Below are 15,539 nucleotides of genomic sequence, written 5' to 3' on the forward strand. Positions count from 1 at the left end.
AAGTAATTCTTTCTTTTGGAAAAGATGAGGCTCCTGATTGGGGCAAAAGGCTGACCAGGAGCATCCCAAAATGAGGCCTCACTCTTGCTCTCAGTCAAGCCATCCCACCTTGTGCCCATCAGTGGAAGTGGAGACAAGGTCTGGAAAAAGGGCACTAAGCAGGCGCCCTGGACCACCTCACCTAACAAGAGTCCTCAACTCTGGGCAGGACTTCATTTGGGACTTCAGTAAGCCTAGTCATAAGAAGGAGGAACCCAGTCCTTAGCCCCTCAGAAACATTTATGCACACTGAGATCTATGTCACCTCCTCTCATAATGCCCAGGCTGTGGCCCCGGTCATCATCTGTCCCTGAAGCATGTTGCCCATTCAGAGCAAAGATAAAATGAATTAAAGTATTAGCTAAGCCTGTCTTTCACAAAGCAAGCCTTCAGCAAGAGCCAGAGCCCCCTCAGGATCACCGGCATGGCATTTACTGCTCTCCCACTTGTTCAGGAAGCACCCAGAAGTCTTCCCTCCACTTCTGGGAAGCTACTGAAAAAAGTAGCTGATCGACCACAGAACCCTGACCAGGGTGCAATTTAATGTTCCTTCTCCAGCATCACTAACTAGATCAGATTTTTCAGGTGAGACTTTTCTATCTGGGATTCTGTGGGAAGTGTTGCCATAATTCATGACTCTTGGAGAATGTCCACATACTATCTCCAGCCTCTAGCAGACACTAGATTGGAAGTGGAGCTAGAAGGGCTGGGACAAGTCTATCTGTGAAAATCTGAATGAACAGGGAAGGGAGGACCTTCAAACTTAGGAAGACTGGTCCATGATTGTACTTGGCAACCCCTGTCCTGGATGGGGAGGGTTTAAGGGATATTCTAAGTTGATGTGCTTCAGGCCTGAGAAGGGGAGTAGATATGACAAGATTCCTTCCTTCCTTCTCCATATCCCTTAAACTCACTCTCAACCCACTTACCTATTTGCTTTCAACCTAGGGGGAAAAAAACATGAGTCTGCCAAGAAGTGTCTTAGCAAACTGTAGAGACTTCTTGGACCTAGAATCTCTCCCCATTTCTTCCTTGCTGACTAAAACATACTGCTGAGGATGTCCGTGTAATATGGGAGGGGGTAGTTCAAAGTAAGAGAATAGGGTCAGGCTTGTTGTGTTTCAGTCTATGAGAATAGGGAAAGAGGAGACGATCTCTGCACATTTCCCTCTGAAGACGGAAGATGTTTGAATCTGGGACTGAAGATGGGCTGGGGGAAATGTCAGTAACAACAAATCAGATAAAAAGATATCTCGGCCTCAAGCATGAATGTACCACCAAGTTACTTCTTTTGTCACTTCTGACTTCTAAATCTTCTATTCTGAGGACGCTTATGGAATTTTGGGATGGAATTGAAGACACTAGCATTGGAAGGAAAATTCAAAAACTAGGGTACAACTGAGTCACCAAACAGGCTCTACCAGACACCTTTTGGGCAAACTTAACCACAGGAAACATCATTGAGGAGCCCTTAAAACATATATTCCTCACACTAGAGACAGCACTATGGTTCCCCAGGGCAAGCAGGCGAGTAGTAATGTGCAAGACCTGGAGACACCATAAGGCAGCAGGAAAAGGGAAAAAGGGTCTCACCTGTTCCGGACCCTGGAAGCAGATGCGGCAGAGCGGGGTCCTCATGCCGCTGTCCAGGCTGCTGCCCAGTGAATAGCAATCCTCAGCCTTCCCCTTACAGAAGTCATCTGAGGAGGCACTGCTGAGCAGTGAGGTGGGTGGCTCGGTGGCTGGGCCACCCCAGTCATCTTCCACAGAAGAAGGTGGCAAAGGTGGTGGAGGTGGCAGAGGAGTGGTCTCCCTGCCCACCCCTTCTCGAGGGCCCCTCCAGCCTGCCCACCCCCCGGCACCTAGAGCCGGAAGGGTGTTGTTGTTGGCCGCCAAACTGGGGGGCTGGGGGTCGCCGTGCATGGGCAGGGGCGCTGGAGGGGGGCGCCGCAGTAGGAAAACCTTCAGGTCATTGAAGAGCATGCGGCAGCGGCACTTGAGGAGACCCTGGTGGCGCAACATCTGGGGAGCCGGGGCACACGATCCACAGCGAAACCAGGCACAGCAGCAACAGAAGCACCACCACCACCCGAGCAGCCCGCTCAAGGGCATCAGCATGTGCCCAGGGGAAGCAGGGAGCCCAGGAGGGGCAGCTGGAGTCTTTTCAAAGGAAGATAGGAGAATGGTTTTGGGGGGGCCCCCAGCAGAGCTGTTATGGGGGGAATCTGCTTTCTCGCTGGCTCCTCTCACACCCCCTCAAAGTAACAAATCAATTGATTGCCCCCAGGACTGAAAACTGTGAGTCACTGGTTCTGAACTCTCCCTGGAAAAACCGACAACAAAAAGGGTTTTCTTGCGCACCCCCCCCCGCCCCCGCCCCCGCCCCACACCAACCTTAGCTTTGCTCAGGGTGTCTCCTTTTTTTGCCTTTGACTTGGGGGTATGGCAGGGGAAGGGGGATAAAAAAAATGTTGAGGACGGGCTCTTTGGGCCTTGAGATCAAGGTCTAGTTGTCAGAAAGTTTCCCAAGAGAAGATATTTTCATTTCTTCTCAAATTCCTAGGCAGTGGGAAATCTCTTTTCTTTTGTATAAAAGGGTGGGGAAGATTATAAATCAAATTTGGAGTGGACTGAGCTGGGCTTAGGGCAAAACAGCTCAGTGAAAAATTGAGTACTGCATGTGCAGAGAGAAAAGATAGTTTTCCTCAGGTAGCAGGAGATTGGTTGTGGGGGGTGGGGGGTACGGTGGGGAGGAGAGGAGGTTGGGAGAAGTTTTAATTCTCCTGGGCAGAAAACTGGGGCAATTAATCCCCAGAAGCACCAGAGTTGTTTTTAAGAGAGCAATTGGGGGGGGGGGGGAAGCGTGGGTAGGGATTGCAGGTGAAATTGGGCAAGGGGCTTGTGCTTTGCCTCTGCAGCCAAAAGGCTGCACAGAAGAGGGTAAAGCCAATTAAGGAGAATAGAAGTGGGAAAATAATGGACTGAGAAAGGGGAAAGAAGGGGGGGGAGAAGAAAAGATCTTTTAACCCTTGCAGAGCCGCTTCCTTCCTGAGCATTAAGATCCTGGCTAGAGGAAGGGTGTGTGTATAGGGGACGGGAGGCAGTGGAGCAGAGAGAAGGTGTAGAGAAAAGGGGCGTGTGGGAAGAGACAGGAGGAAGGAGTAGTTACATGATCTCAGCCCCCAGCCCACCCCTGCGGCAGTCTGTAAATCCAGGGCCCCTTCCCTTTGGCTCCATCAAAGGTCCCTTTGGGCGAGGGGCAAAGGCCGGGAGAAGGGCAGATCCGGGCGGGTGAGTGGCCTCGCCTTCTCTTCCTCTTCCTCTTCTGGGCCGTTGTCGCCCTCCTCCTCTTGCTCCGAGTCTGCCCGCGGCCGCCGATGCTGCTGTGGCGGCGGCGGTGAATGCTGGTCGGCGTCCCGGTGTCTCCGGGGCGGGGGCTGCTCCGGCTCGTCCTCTGGCTGCTGCTCGCCGTCCGGCACGGCCGCGACTCCCGGCTTCATGATCCTCCTCCTCCTCCTCCTTCCCTGGGGGCCGGCTCTGAGCCCCCGCTCCCGGGCAGCGCTGCCATGCAACCAGCGGCGAGGCAGGCGTAGGGGTGGGGGCAGCTGGGGAGTGAGGAGGGAGGGGCAATAAAAAATGAAATAAAACTAGTGGAAGAATAATAATTCGGTTCTCAAATAATCAGGAAAGAGTGCTCCTGGAGGGGTGGGGGTGGAGGAGGGCGGCTGCTGGGTCTTCACGGCAGCTCTGCCCCCGCTACCCCCACCAAGGGCGGCCTCGGCCGGCTCTCTGCCACCCCCCCAACGCCCCTCCCTCCTCTTCGCTGCCTCCGGCTGGTTGGGCTCGCTGTTGCTACCTCCTCGCAGATGCAACGAGGTAAGGCTTGTGTGCGGTGCCAGTTGCAGGTGGGGAGGGGGAAACGAAGCAGTGTGGCCGAGGTGGGAGACAGCCAGCACTTGGCTCCGGCTTGGTCCTCGCGACTCCTCAAAGCCGTATATAAATATATCTCTTATAAAAGGCGAGAGGAAGCAAATCAGATTCCAGGCTGCTGCCAGGTGTTGTCTCGTCTTCCGCCGTTGCTCAGCACCCGCCGCCGCGACTGCTGCCCCCCTGGCTCAGTTCCCAAAGGGGTGGTGCTGGAAGGGAGGTGGCGGGGCGGTGAGCTGACCGTCCGAGAAATGGAAACAAGGTTCTTGCAGCGGAGAAGGCTCTCAGCTATCTCCGCCGCTGCCGCCGCCGCCGCGGCCGCCGCTGCTGCATTCAGCACCCCAGGCGAGTGGACAGCTCCCACCCAGACCCCGCGCGTCACGCAAGTAGGGGCCTGACGCAGACGCCGCGGAGGGATGGAGGAGGGAAAGGGGCCAGGAGGAAAAGAGGCTCGGGAGAGAGAGAGAGAAAGAGAGAGAGAGGAGAAGAGAACTGTTCGAGGGAAGGGGATGGGGAGGGACCAAAGGAAAGGGAAGGAAGGAGGCTAGGGAGGGATTTAGGAGGGAAGGGAGGAGGGAGCAAGAAAAGGAGACAGGCAAATGGGGTGGAAAGGAGCAATTCAGGGTACATTTTCCCCCCAGCTGGAAGGTATCAGTGTGGATAGTAAGGCTGTAGAATTTCTTCCCAAGGTACATTATCACCAGCCCTCGCAACACGCGTACACAGAGCCTTCTACATCTCGGCCAGAGTCCATTTCCCTGCTCATAAACACTGTAAGCAGATACCGGTCTGCAGGCTTTGGAAAAAATAAAGTTTTGTGATTTTCTCACTAACTCTGGGACTCGGTGGAGATTAAGTCCCTCATGACTAAGAACTCATGAGAAGAAAATGCTTCAAAGAGGGAGGGGGATACCAGCACCATTTTTGCTAGTTTCTTCTAGAAAATCAGCTCCAAAGGGCAGGATTTGTTTGTTGTTGTTGTTTTGACCCATTTTAATCTTATGTGCCTAGGTCAGTGATGGCATGTAGTATGTGCTTAATACATATTTATTGAATGGAATAGGACCACCATCACCATCATCAAAGTCATCATTACTCCAAGCTATAGACCTCTTCCAGTTGTGAATCATAAGAACCCAGAGCAATATTACAGCCTCCTCCTAACCAATATCCTCAGCCTCCTTCCATCCAAGCCTTTCACTAAGCTGCTGACAAGAGGTAATTTGAAATAGATTTTAATTTCCTTTTTCATTTCTGTTTCTGACTCATGTCACCCTACCCCATCCTTGTCAAGGAGTTTCTAGTGAGTAGTAAGGTCTCCCCAATGTGAAAAGCAAGAAAAAGAAAACTTAGAGTGGTCTATACAAATAACTCAGTACTTAAAGCTGTAGACTTTGGTCATTTAAAACTTAGGTTTGCTTTCTTACCTTTCTGCATAACCTCCCCTACCCCTCAATACACACACACACCTCCAGGGTCATAGACTTGGACAAGCTATCCCAATGAGTCATCTACACAGCTGTGGTAATGCCTTTAGAAATATTGGAGCCATAGACAGAGAAGCATGCAAAATCTCTGCACCAAAATATCACTGACATGAAGTTCAGCCCTATGAATCATAAGAAAACTACCCCTTGGCTGCAGTCTCCTTGAATGATTTATTCCTTCAAGCTCTAAGGAGCAAGAACCTAAGTCTGGGTCTTGATTAAGCCAGGATGGCTGCTTGTATGAATCATGCCTCAACACCCACCATGGATGCTGACACCTGGCCAAAGGTGAGTGGTTGGAGGAGGATACTACAAAAATAACTACAAAAACAACTACAAAATAATATTTATATTACTGATATCAGCACACCCACTCTGCTGCAAAAGAGAATTTCTTTGTTACAAAAATCCATCTGTTCTCAAAGAAAATTCTCTGTGCACCACATCACCCTGTGCCTGACTCTGACATTGTGCAAATCACACTCTATAATAATGATCTCATTATATGTTCATCTCCCTCTACAAGACACAGAGCTCCTTGAAGGCAAGGACCAGTATTTATGTTTGTATCATCAGCATACTACATAGTGCCTAAAGCCTAGTGGGTGATCAAGAAAATGAATGCTGAATGAAAGAAGGGCCTTTTCGTTTCAGTGAAGCTACTCTATTTCTCCCCTTCAACCTAAACACATTCATGTGAGTGCTCTCAGACATGACTGAATATCTGCTTTACCTAAAATTGAATTTCAGGGTCTTGTAAAATACTAATACTCATAAAATACCAGTTTCAAGTGTGTTGTGCAAGTAAATTGGGGTAGGAGATAGAAGAGCCATATGAAACCTATATTCAGAGTTATAGAAAGGGGTGAAATCCATAAGACTGTTTTTCCCAACGCTTCCACAGAAAGGAAAAAGATTTCTAGAAACAGAAAGCTACTAAGGACAGGGAGCAACAACAGGGCTGTCTTCAGAAAGACTGGGAGGCTTGAGGACTCTGTTTTCAGTATAATGTAAATACTGAAAATCACCTCACTTAGTTAGAGTCTCCTTATGCTATTGATGAAACAATGGTTGTGAGCCCCAAGAGTAAAAGCCACAGTAAAGAAAATGTTAAATCAACGAGTCTCCATTCAAGTAGTCAAAAAATATTTACTGAACACCAATCATAGGCAAGGCAATTTGTTGGAAGATGGCAACACAAAAAAATGGATTGGTTGGAATTGCATCCTCAAGACTCTAGTACTATAAATATGTACATATGAGGTACAAAATAATAAATGCTACAAAGGTATAAAAAGTTTGGGGAGGGTTTAAAATAAGGAGGTAACTATGTTTATGGCTTGGCAGCAATTGGGAGAGGTGGGGAGAAGTGGAGACACCAGAACTCCAAGAAAGCCTTTTTCTTGGTTTTCTGAGAGATATGAACTGAGTTAAGATATGTAGAATTTGGAGGAGGGGATTCTGAATACTTCAGTTTTTCCATTTGACTGGAGCAGTAGGTGCTTGAAATTAAGCAGCTGGAAGTCAAGACTGAAAGGTAGGCTGGAGCCAGATCACAGAAGGCCCTGAATGCCAATCTGGGAGAAGATTTACTCATTGACCATTTACTTGTTTTAATGGTTTTAAAGATTTGGAGCTGAAGGTGAAGGGCAGTAATAAACTTTATCTCTGAGCAGGTTAATTAACTGGATGGGATTTCATTGCTAACAGGTGAGAAGCAATCAATATTTTTCATTTCATGCCAGAAAGTTCTCAGCTCCTTAATAAATTTATTCTTTTAAATGAGGTTGTTTTTCAGATATATCTCATTACATACAGAGATGTTGGGGTCATATGAATTAGAAGGGTAGAAGAATGAGAGGCTCCAAAGAATAGTCTTCAGGAATAAATATTAGGAGATGAAGATTTCAGAAGAGACTTATTATGGAGGCCATTGCATTGCTTCTCCAACCAAGGGAGTCCTAAAGTGATCCCATACTAACTGCTATTGTTTCTTCTTCATCTAGACAGAGAGTACTCAGGCTAGAAGACATTTTTCAGCAGCTGGAAAGAAAAAAAAAAAAAGAGGTCCAGAAAGATTAGGTGGCTCTGTGCCCAAGATCCCACAGCAAAGTAAGTGTCAGACAAGAGCTCAAACTTCTACATCTTTTGATCTTCAGTACAGTTTGCTTTCTAAATATCAGTTGGATCTCTTCAAACATATAGTTTCTCAAGAATAATTGCAGAATTAAAGTTATGCAAATTATTAATAGCTACCATGTACTGAGCCACACACCTTTTTCATACATACTTAGAAATATTTGTGCATTTATTAAAAATAGAAATTCTTAGGTGCCACATAGGTCTCCTGAATAAGAATTTCTTGAGGAGAACCTGGGAAAATGTATTTTAATAAGTGCCTTACCCAAGTGATTTTTTTATTTTTAAAACTCTTTAGGTGGTGGGTATTTTCCACATTTTTGGTGTGAGAAAACTGAGGCTCAGAATAACTAAGCCTGAGACTATGCAGTTGGTGAATACCAAAGCTGAGATTCTAAAACCAAAGCTGACAGGCCTCTCTCAGCCTAAAGTCTATGCTCTTCTTATGATGCAACAGTGCCTTTTAAATTAAATTTCCATGCCACATAGAATCCACACACAGTTATTATCTGTCTGCCATATTGTGTCCCTTGTTTAAAACTCAGGCTAAGGCAGTGGTAGGCAGCATCTAAAAGGGTTCTCAATGATCCCCATCCCCTGGTAGTCAAGCTCTTGCGTAATCCCCTCCTTTTGAGTGTGGGCTAGACCTATTGACTTGCTTCTAGTAAATAAAATACAGCAAAAGTGATGGCATATCACTTCAGAGATCAGATTACAAAAGACTGACTTTCATCCTGCTCTCACTCTCTCTCTAGCTCTTCTCACTTGCCCACTCTGGTGGAAACCAGCTCCCATGTTGAGAGAGGCCCTATATGGCAGGCAACTGAGGATAGCTGCCAGCCAAGGCCAGCAAGGAACCAAGGCCCTTAGTCCAACAGCCCATGAGGAACCAAATATAGCCAACAACCATATGAGTGAGCTTGGAAACGAATCCTTCCCTAGTTGAGCCTTGAAATGAGGGTAGCCCTGGCCAAAAGTTTGCAGCCTTATGAAAGAAGCTGAGCCATAGGACGCAACTTAGCTGTACCTGAATTCCTGACCTACAGAAGCTATAAAATAAATGTGGTTGTTTTAAACTCTCTGTACTCTATCACAGGCCCCACCCCAACACACACATACAGAGACATCTACCTCTCAACCAAGAGTCCATTTCCCAGCATGTAAGGAAATATATGAGTATTTGAGTAGATATCCATCTGCAAGCCTTGGAAGAAGTAAGGTTTTGGGAATCCCTCACTGAACCTGAGGACCTGGTGGAGACTAAACTCCTCATGACTAAGAAGTCATGAGAAGGAAATGCTTTGGACAGGAAAGGAGATGCTAGCTAGCATCATTTCCTTCCATTTCCTCTTCTAGAATTTAAGCTCATGGGGCAGGGATTTTTTTTTTTTTTTTTTGGTTCATTTCAATACATGTGCCTAGGTCAGTGATGGCATACAGTAGGTGTTCAATACATACTTGTTAAATGGATTGTGACCATCACTACCATCACCAAAGGCATTACTCCAAGCAATAGATCTCTTTCAATTGTGGATCACAAGAATCCAGAGCAATTATTACAGCCTCGCCTTAACCAAAACACAGGCTCCTCTTTATGTAAGCTTTTCACTGAGCCACTGATAAGGGATCATCTGAAATGGATTTTAATTTTCTCTTCTTTTTCTGCCCCTGACTCAGTCACCCTACCCCATCCTTCTCAAGGAGTTTCTAATGAGCAAAAAAGTGTCCCAAGTGTGAGAAACACACTAAGTTTGAGGGTAATTTCTTACACAGCAATTGGTAACTCTTACATAAGGGCACTGAGAACATCAGTCATTGTGCCCTTGCTTTCTGTGCCCCAAAGCACTCTACTCTGACCTCAGACAGAGAGTTTGATAATTCACCAAGACAATCCAAGTATAAATGTGAGAACTCACCAGGAACAAGCAAAATTATTTTGTATGATTAGTTGGTAGACTGAACTTAAAACCTAAGAGAGCTCCTCTGAAGACTAAGTATGCCTCTAAGATACCTGTGGTGCTTGTTAAAAGTGCAGATTTCCCAGTACACACTCACCTCCAAGATTTTTTTTACTTCTTTGTCAATTATAGACTTGGGATTTATATTTTCTACTAGTTCCTTGGGCAATTCTGAAATAGGTGGTACTTGGGTTCCACTGTGGAGAAACTGCTTTAGAAGATAAAGCTCAAAGTCAGGCCCCCACCCTACAGTTACCAGCCACTACATGGGCAGGGTGACCACTTCCCTGCTGGGAGTTGATATTCTTCTCCAGAAATGAGTGAGGAAAGAGCAAGTTCCAAATCAATATCAAAAAGAGGCAACATAATGGTATGGAAAAGTGCTGAGCAGAGATTTGTATGTTCACCACTGGAGTCCTGGACCGTTCTCAGTGATGGAGATAAAATAGGGAGCAAGATAGATGAAGGCCTTGCTCTCACAAAGTTCACATTTGTGTGAACAAATAAATAAGTTAATAAATAAATAAATAAATAAGTTAATTTCATATGGTGATAAGTGCTAGAAAGAAACTAAACATGTTATGGGGCACCTGGGTAGCTCAGTCTGTTAAGCATCCGACTTGATCTCAACTCAGGTCTTGATCTCAAGGTCATGAGTTCAAGCCCCACATTGGACTCCACATGGGCATGGAGCTTACTTAAAATAACAACAATAACAATAATAATAATATTAATAATAATAAAGAAACAAAGCAGGGTAATGTGATAGGGAATGACCCACTAGCCTGTGTGTAGACTGGAGGGAAATAGATGGTGAGGGCAGGGAAGGCTTCTTGAATTTAGACCTAAGATGTGAAGAAGAACTAATCATGTGAAGACCTGAGGCAGTGTTCCAGTTAGAGAAGGAGCAAACACAGAGCTTGAGGCAGCTCGAGCTTGTTAAGGGAATGGCAAGAAGTCCAAAGTAATGGGAGGCTAAGGAATGAGAAAAGGTGATGAAAGATGAAACTGGAGAGGAGAACAAGAACTATATCATGTAGAGACTGTAACAATGGTGAGAGAGATAGCATTTAATTCTAAGTGAACCGGGAAGCCACTAAAGGATTTTAGGTAATAGATTTCTATTTTTAAAAGGTCACTCTGGTAGCTGAATAGGGAAAGAACTAGAGGTCGACCATTGCTTGAACACTTACAAGATGCCAGACACTGTGTCAAGCACTTTATATGCTTTATCTCATTTAATCTGCACCAAAAAAATATATGGGTTAGTTATTATCATTTTCCCCATTTTATAGAAGAGGAAACTGAGCTCAGAATTAATTAAGCAACTTGTGCAATATCAAACAGTTGATAAATGACTATGGTCATTAATTCCAGTGGTCACCAATATTTCTGATTCTCTTCCCTTTCCTGGATACATGGAAAACTTTATTTCCTACCTCTCTTTACAAGTGGGGAGGGTTTGGTGACTAGTGTTCTCAATGGGTTGTGACTGCAAGTGGCAAAGTACTCCCGGGCTGACACATTTCAGAGCTGGCATGTGATCTTCAATCGTCATTCCTCTGCCTCTGCAGTCTGGTAGCATGTGTTGAGATTGGATACCATAAGATTAAAGCAATCTACATTCCTGAACACTACATGAAGGGAGCTGCCCTGCAGAGGCACTCAGAGCTGCACTGACTTGGTGGAAAAAGGCAAAATAAACTTTTACTGTGTTAAGAAACTGGAAATGTGGTGCTGTTTGTTACTGCAGCATAACCTAACCATTCCAAGAATGGAAAAAGACTCTTGGTTATATAAACACCTTGCCCTCTAATCAGCTGTGCGACTTCAGAGATCAGTTGTACTCTGGGTCTCAGTTTTCCAGTCTGTAAAATGTTAGCTTGGGATCTGAAGAGTGATGTGGTTCATTCCAGCTTCGCCATTCAGTGAAATACACTGCAGTAGCCTGGATTTGAGCCAAGCTCTTATACTTTAGTGGAGAGTATGTCTCTGGTTTCCCTCTCACCACATGCCATGGTCACTTGATACCAGCTCAGCACTTCCTTTTCCTCTCTAAGCCTCCTGACTGGTGCCTGAAACCACCTGCACAACCTCCTTTCCCTGCCACATTCTTAGCTCAGAGCCATCTGTTGGGGTTTTCAATTTGAGGATACTCCTGGAGGGGAGTGATTGGCCAGCCTGCTCCATGTCATCACAGCCCTCCTGCTCACCTACTATACCAATGTCTGCATGGAGAGGACAAAAGCTCCTCCAAACTCTGTTTCTGGGAAGGCAAATTGTATTATTAAATATTCAAAAAGCCTGCAGTGAGGCAGTGGATATGAAAGACAGAATCAGCCTCTCAGTTGTGCTGAGAGGGCAGTTGCCTGCTCAGAGTCATCCTTGGACAAAGAAAGAAGTAGTCTCAGCTGAAGATTCCCCAAGCTCCACTGGATGTGCCTTTGATGTGTCCACCCAACACCTGGTCCCAGAACATGAGGGTTTTTGTCCTTTGTGGGGACAAAGCCCTTCACCAACCGACCCTCTTTGGGAACATATTGTCTTATTCCAGTGACATGTGACTATGCATGGAATTATAGGCACTTGAGATCTACACGTACATATGTAATCCTAAACAGAAATATAATCTGTATTTATACGATGAATTCCCCCTGCCCAGTTCACACATGTACAATAATACCCATACCCTGCAAACTTTAGCCATGTGCTATATATAACCCATTTTAACAGAGAACTCACTTAATGCAACATGGCTTTAAAAAGAGCCTGTTTTAAATGGCTGTCTGATGTGCACATGTAGATCGATAGCCAGACAGATAGAAATATTGATTTTTAGATACATACATGCAATAATAAAATCTTGAATTTATATACCCTCTTTGTCCTGGGGAATTCACAGGATATGTCGTCTCCCCTATGTGGAGAGCACAAAAGTTTATCTGTGCATGAGATGGGAAAAGGAGTTAATAAAAGCCAAAGAAAGCCCCTTAGTATCCAGATTTATGCTAACTCGCACCTCGTACATCCTGAGTGTCTGGATTCATATATCCTCCAAAATAGGAAAAACCTGAGCTCTATAAACTATACCAAGAAGATGTATGTAATGCCATTTATGTGCATGCTATATCGCTATATTCTAAACAATATTAACTGGAAATTTTAAAATTGTACCTTCACTTCCTGCAGTATTTATCATCTCTACCTTTTTAGATTAAATATAACTATGAATAAAGAGAGCTGTTACATGAGTATTTAATTGTGTAAAAATCCATTAAGCTATCCACTTAAGATCTGTGCACTTTACTGTGTATAAGTAAATACCTCAATATAAGAAAGTAAGAAAACACAAATTTGTCTCTTGAAGTCCAGGATGCATTCTCATACACTGGAGTCAGGTTAATAATGAGTATAGTGTATAGGCATGTCTCAGAATTCTGTTAGTGCAGATAAGGTGGGACACTGTGTCTTGAATCTGATAGTTCCTGGTTGTGTGACCTTGGCCACCTTACTCAACCCTTCTGTGCCCGTTTCCTCATCTTCACACAAAATAGAAACAACCTTGCAACATGATACAAAGATTAAATGAGAAAATTAATGTAAAACACTTACCATGGTGTCTGGCACATAGTGAACTCTCAGTAACAGTTGGCTATTCTCCTTATGGTTGTAGTGACCCCTAACTCCTTGTGCTGACGCAGCCAGAAGCCACTCAATGCATGGCACCCTCTATATGCTGCAACTTCTGCCCCTCCCACCACCAAAAGCATCTGCAAAAACAAAAAGGTTTAAATATAATCAGAAACCTAACTAATGACTTTTAATGTCCTGATTGTCCCACCCCATCCATAACAGCCAAATGAATAAATTTTGGTCTTCCAATTTTCCAGCTGGGCATCATGTTTTCTAACATCCTCAGCAAAACAACGCAACCTCCTCCCATCACCAGCTCCCCTACACTAACACGCTGTAACACCTCAGCTCTGCTTTTCTAATCTTGAGACTCTATCTCACGGGCCTGTCACCCAGCAATTCCCCTTTATATACACCCCTGCAGTTATGTGCCCCAGAAAAACTACCTTGGCTAACATTCTCTTCCAGTTCACTTATATGGGGAACATGCGTGTGAGCAGCACGTGTGTATAGAACGAACAAGACATGGGCTTTGTAGTAAGAAAGGCCTGGATACCGCTCCTAGGCATGTCTTTCAGGGCAAGTCATGTCACCTCTCTGAGCCTTAGTTTCCTTATCTAGAAAATGGAACCACAGATCCCTCACTTGGAGGGTGTGATGAGAATGGATAATAACACACATATCAAGTAAGTGCCAAGCACAGTGCCTAGCATTAACACAACTGACCAGAAATATAGATTACTGCTAAGTAGGAGGGAGCTTGCTGCAAATTCCTTGCTTAGGAGACAATTTGCAGTTCTGTTGGACAGGATAACTTTTTATTAGCTGAAATAAAATTGGGTGCCTCCTTGAGAATTACCTTCTCTGAGCATTTTCATTGAGAGTTGGTCCTAGCTAGGACTGGCAAGATTTGTGCAATTCATACATACTTGTGAAATTCAAGCACATTATCTCTTACTGACAAACCATAATAACTGTAATAAACAGGGAAGCCTCTGCTCTAATAAACAAGTAATTATAGTTGACAATAAATGTGTAAACATGATGCTAATTAGCAAATCCTCTCATAGCTGTTCCCAGTTTGGGGACCCATATACACATGCTTGGGAATATGGGTAAGACTAGGTGGTCCATGTTCTCATCCATAGGTATATGAATATGTGGGCAATTGGTGCCACCTTCCTTGTCAGTCCTTTTCCCCCACAATAGAATTATCTTCTTCAGTGGAGAAAACAAGGTCATTTTAACATCTTGGTTTCCAAAGTAATCCTTTTAAACTCAGGTTTTCTAGTAACCTTGGGGGACTGTTATTTTTTTACACAAAGCGCCTTTAGATATGGGGACACTGGCCTCATTACCTGGATTCTTTCCAAAACAAAGACATGGCTTGTCAATCTTGGGATTCGGGGATGGCAGGTAAAAGAAGGCTGAAAGGAGAAGGTGGTTGACATTAATAAATAGTCTTAAACCAACAAACTGTCTTTATTGAACTAAGAAGGAGAAAAGCCACACAGGGAGACAGTGACCAGAATGGAGGTTCTATCTCACTTGCAGGCAGAAGGGCTACAGCTTGGAGCTTCTCTTCCAAAGCAGAGAGCATTCCCATTTGTGCTTCCCTAGAGACGGGCTGCAAAATTATTTCCAATGAGAAGGAGCTACAGTTAATTCCCTGACCATAATGCAAAAATGCCAGAGGCCCTACTTATAAAAATTTTTCCAAAGAATCTTTTTTTTTACTGTTTTTTTTTAATATATAATGACCAAAGGAAAGACAAGCATGATTTTCTCCTTATCTCTTTCCTAACTCTTTTATTCTTCTAGTAAGAGGTTTCATGAGTATCACATTCCTTTCTCATGTCCCCTTTCTCTCATCTTTCCAGGGTGACAACTTCTAAGAAGTCTTCTGGGATAAAGAGGCAGAGAGAAGCAATTTGCTCAGTGGTTAAGGACACTGCCTTTTGGCTCAGAAAGACTTGTATTTGAACCCAGCTCCTCCACTGTTTCAGTCAGCACAGGTTAGGTTATGCTGCAGTAACAAACAGCACCACATTTCCAGTTTCTTAACACAGTAAAAGTTTATTTTGCCTTTCCACCAAGTCAGTGCAGGTCTGAGTGCCTCTGCAGGGCAGCTCCCTTCATGTAGTGCTCAGCAGTGCAGGCTGATTTAATCTTATGGCATCCCTTCTCAACACATGCTACCATGACTGCAGAGGCAGAGGAATGATGATTGAAGATCACATGCCAGCTCTGAAATATGTCAGCCCAGAAGTACCTTGTCACTTGCAGTCACAACCCATTGAGAACACTAGTCACAAGATCTTCCCCACTTGCAAAGAGAGGTGGGAAATAAAGTTTT

General features: G+C 44.8%; 1 protein-coding gene and 1 long non-coding RNA gene across 2 annotated transcripts in view; both read right to left on the reverse strand.

Moving 5' to 3' along the window:
* MARCHF4 (membrane associated ring-CH-type finger 4) overlaps window positions 1-2,384 on the reverse strand; it is a 106,851-nt gene extending 104,467 nt beyond the window's left edge. The window contains exon 1 of the mRNA XM_027589369.2: window positions 1,633-2,384. Within this exon, the coding sequence (XP_027445170.2) occupies window positions 1,633-2,157 (525 nt within the window). The 5' untranslated portion in view covers window positions 2,158-2,384. The remainder of the gene's footprint in view (window positions 1-1,632) is intronic.
* A 4,975-nt stretch (window positions 2,385-7,359) lies between these two features.
* On the reverse strand, window positions 7,360-14,599 carry LOC113919737. The gene is made up of 3 exons (XR_003519102.1): window positions 14,542-14,599; window positions 13,163-13,320; window positions 7,360-7,496 (listed from the first exon to the last, which is right to left on the reverse strand). It is a non-coding gene; the product is annotated as an uncharacterized LOC113919737 (long non-coding RNA).
* Window positions 14,600-15,539: the final 940 nt, after the last annotated feature.

The sequence above is a fragment of the Zalophus californianus genome, chromosome 3 (assembly GCF_009762305.2).
Source record: "Zalophus californianus isolate mZalCal1 chromosome 3, mZalCal1.pri.v2, whole genome shotgun sequence".
Classification (NCBI taxonomy): Eukaryota; Metazoa; Chordata; class Mammalia; order Carnivora; family Otariidae; genus Zalophus; species Zalophus californianus.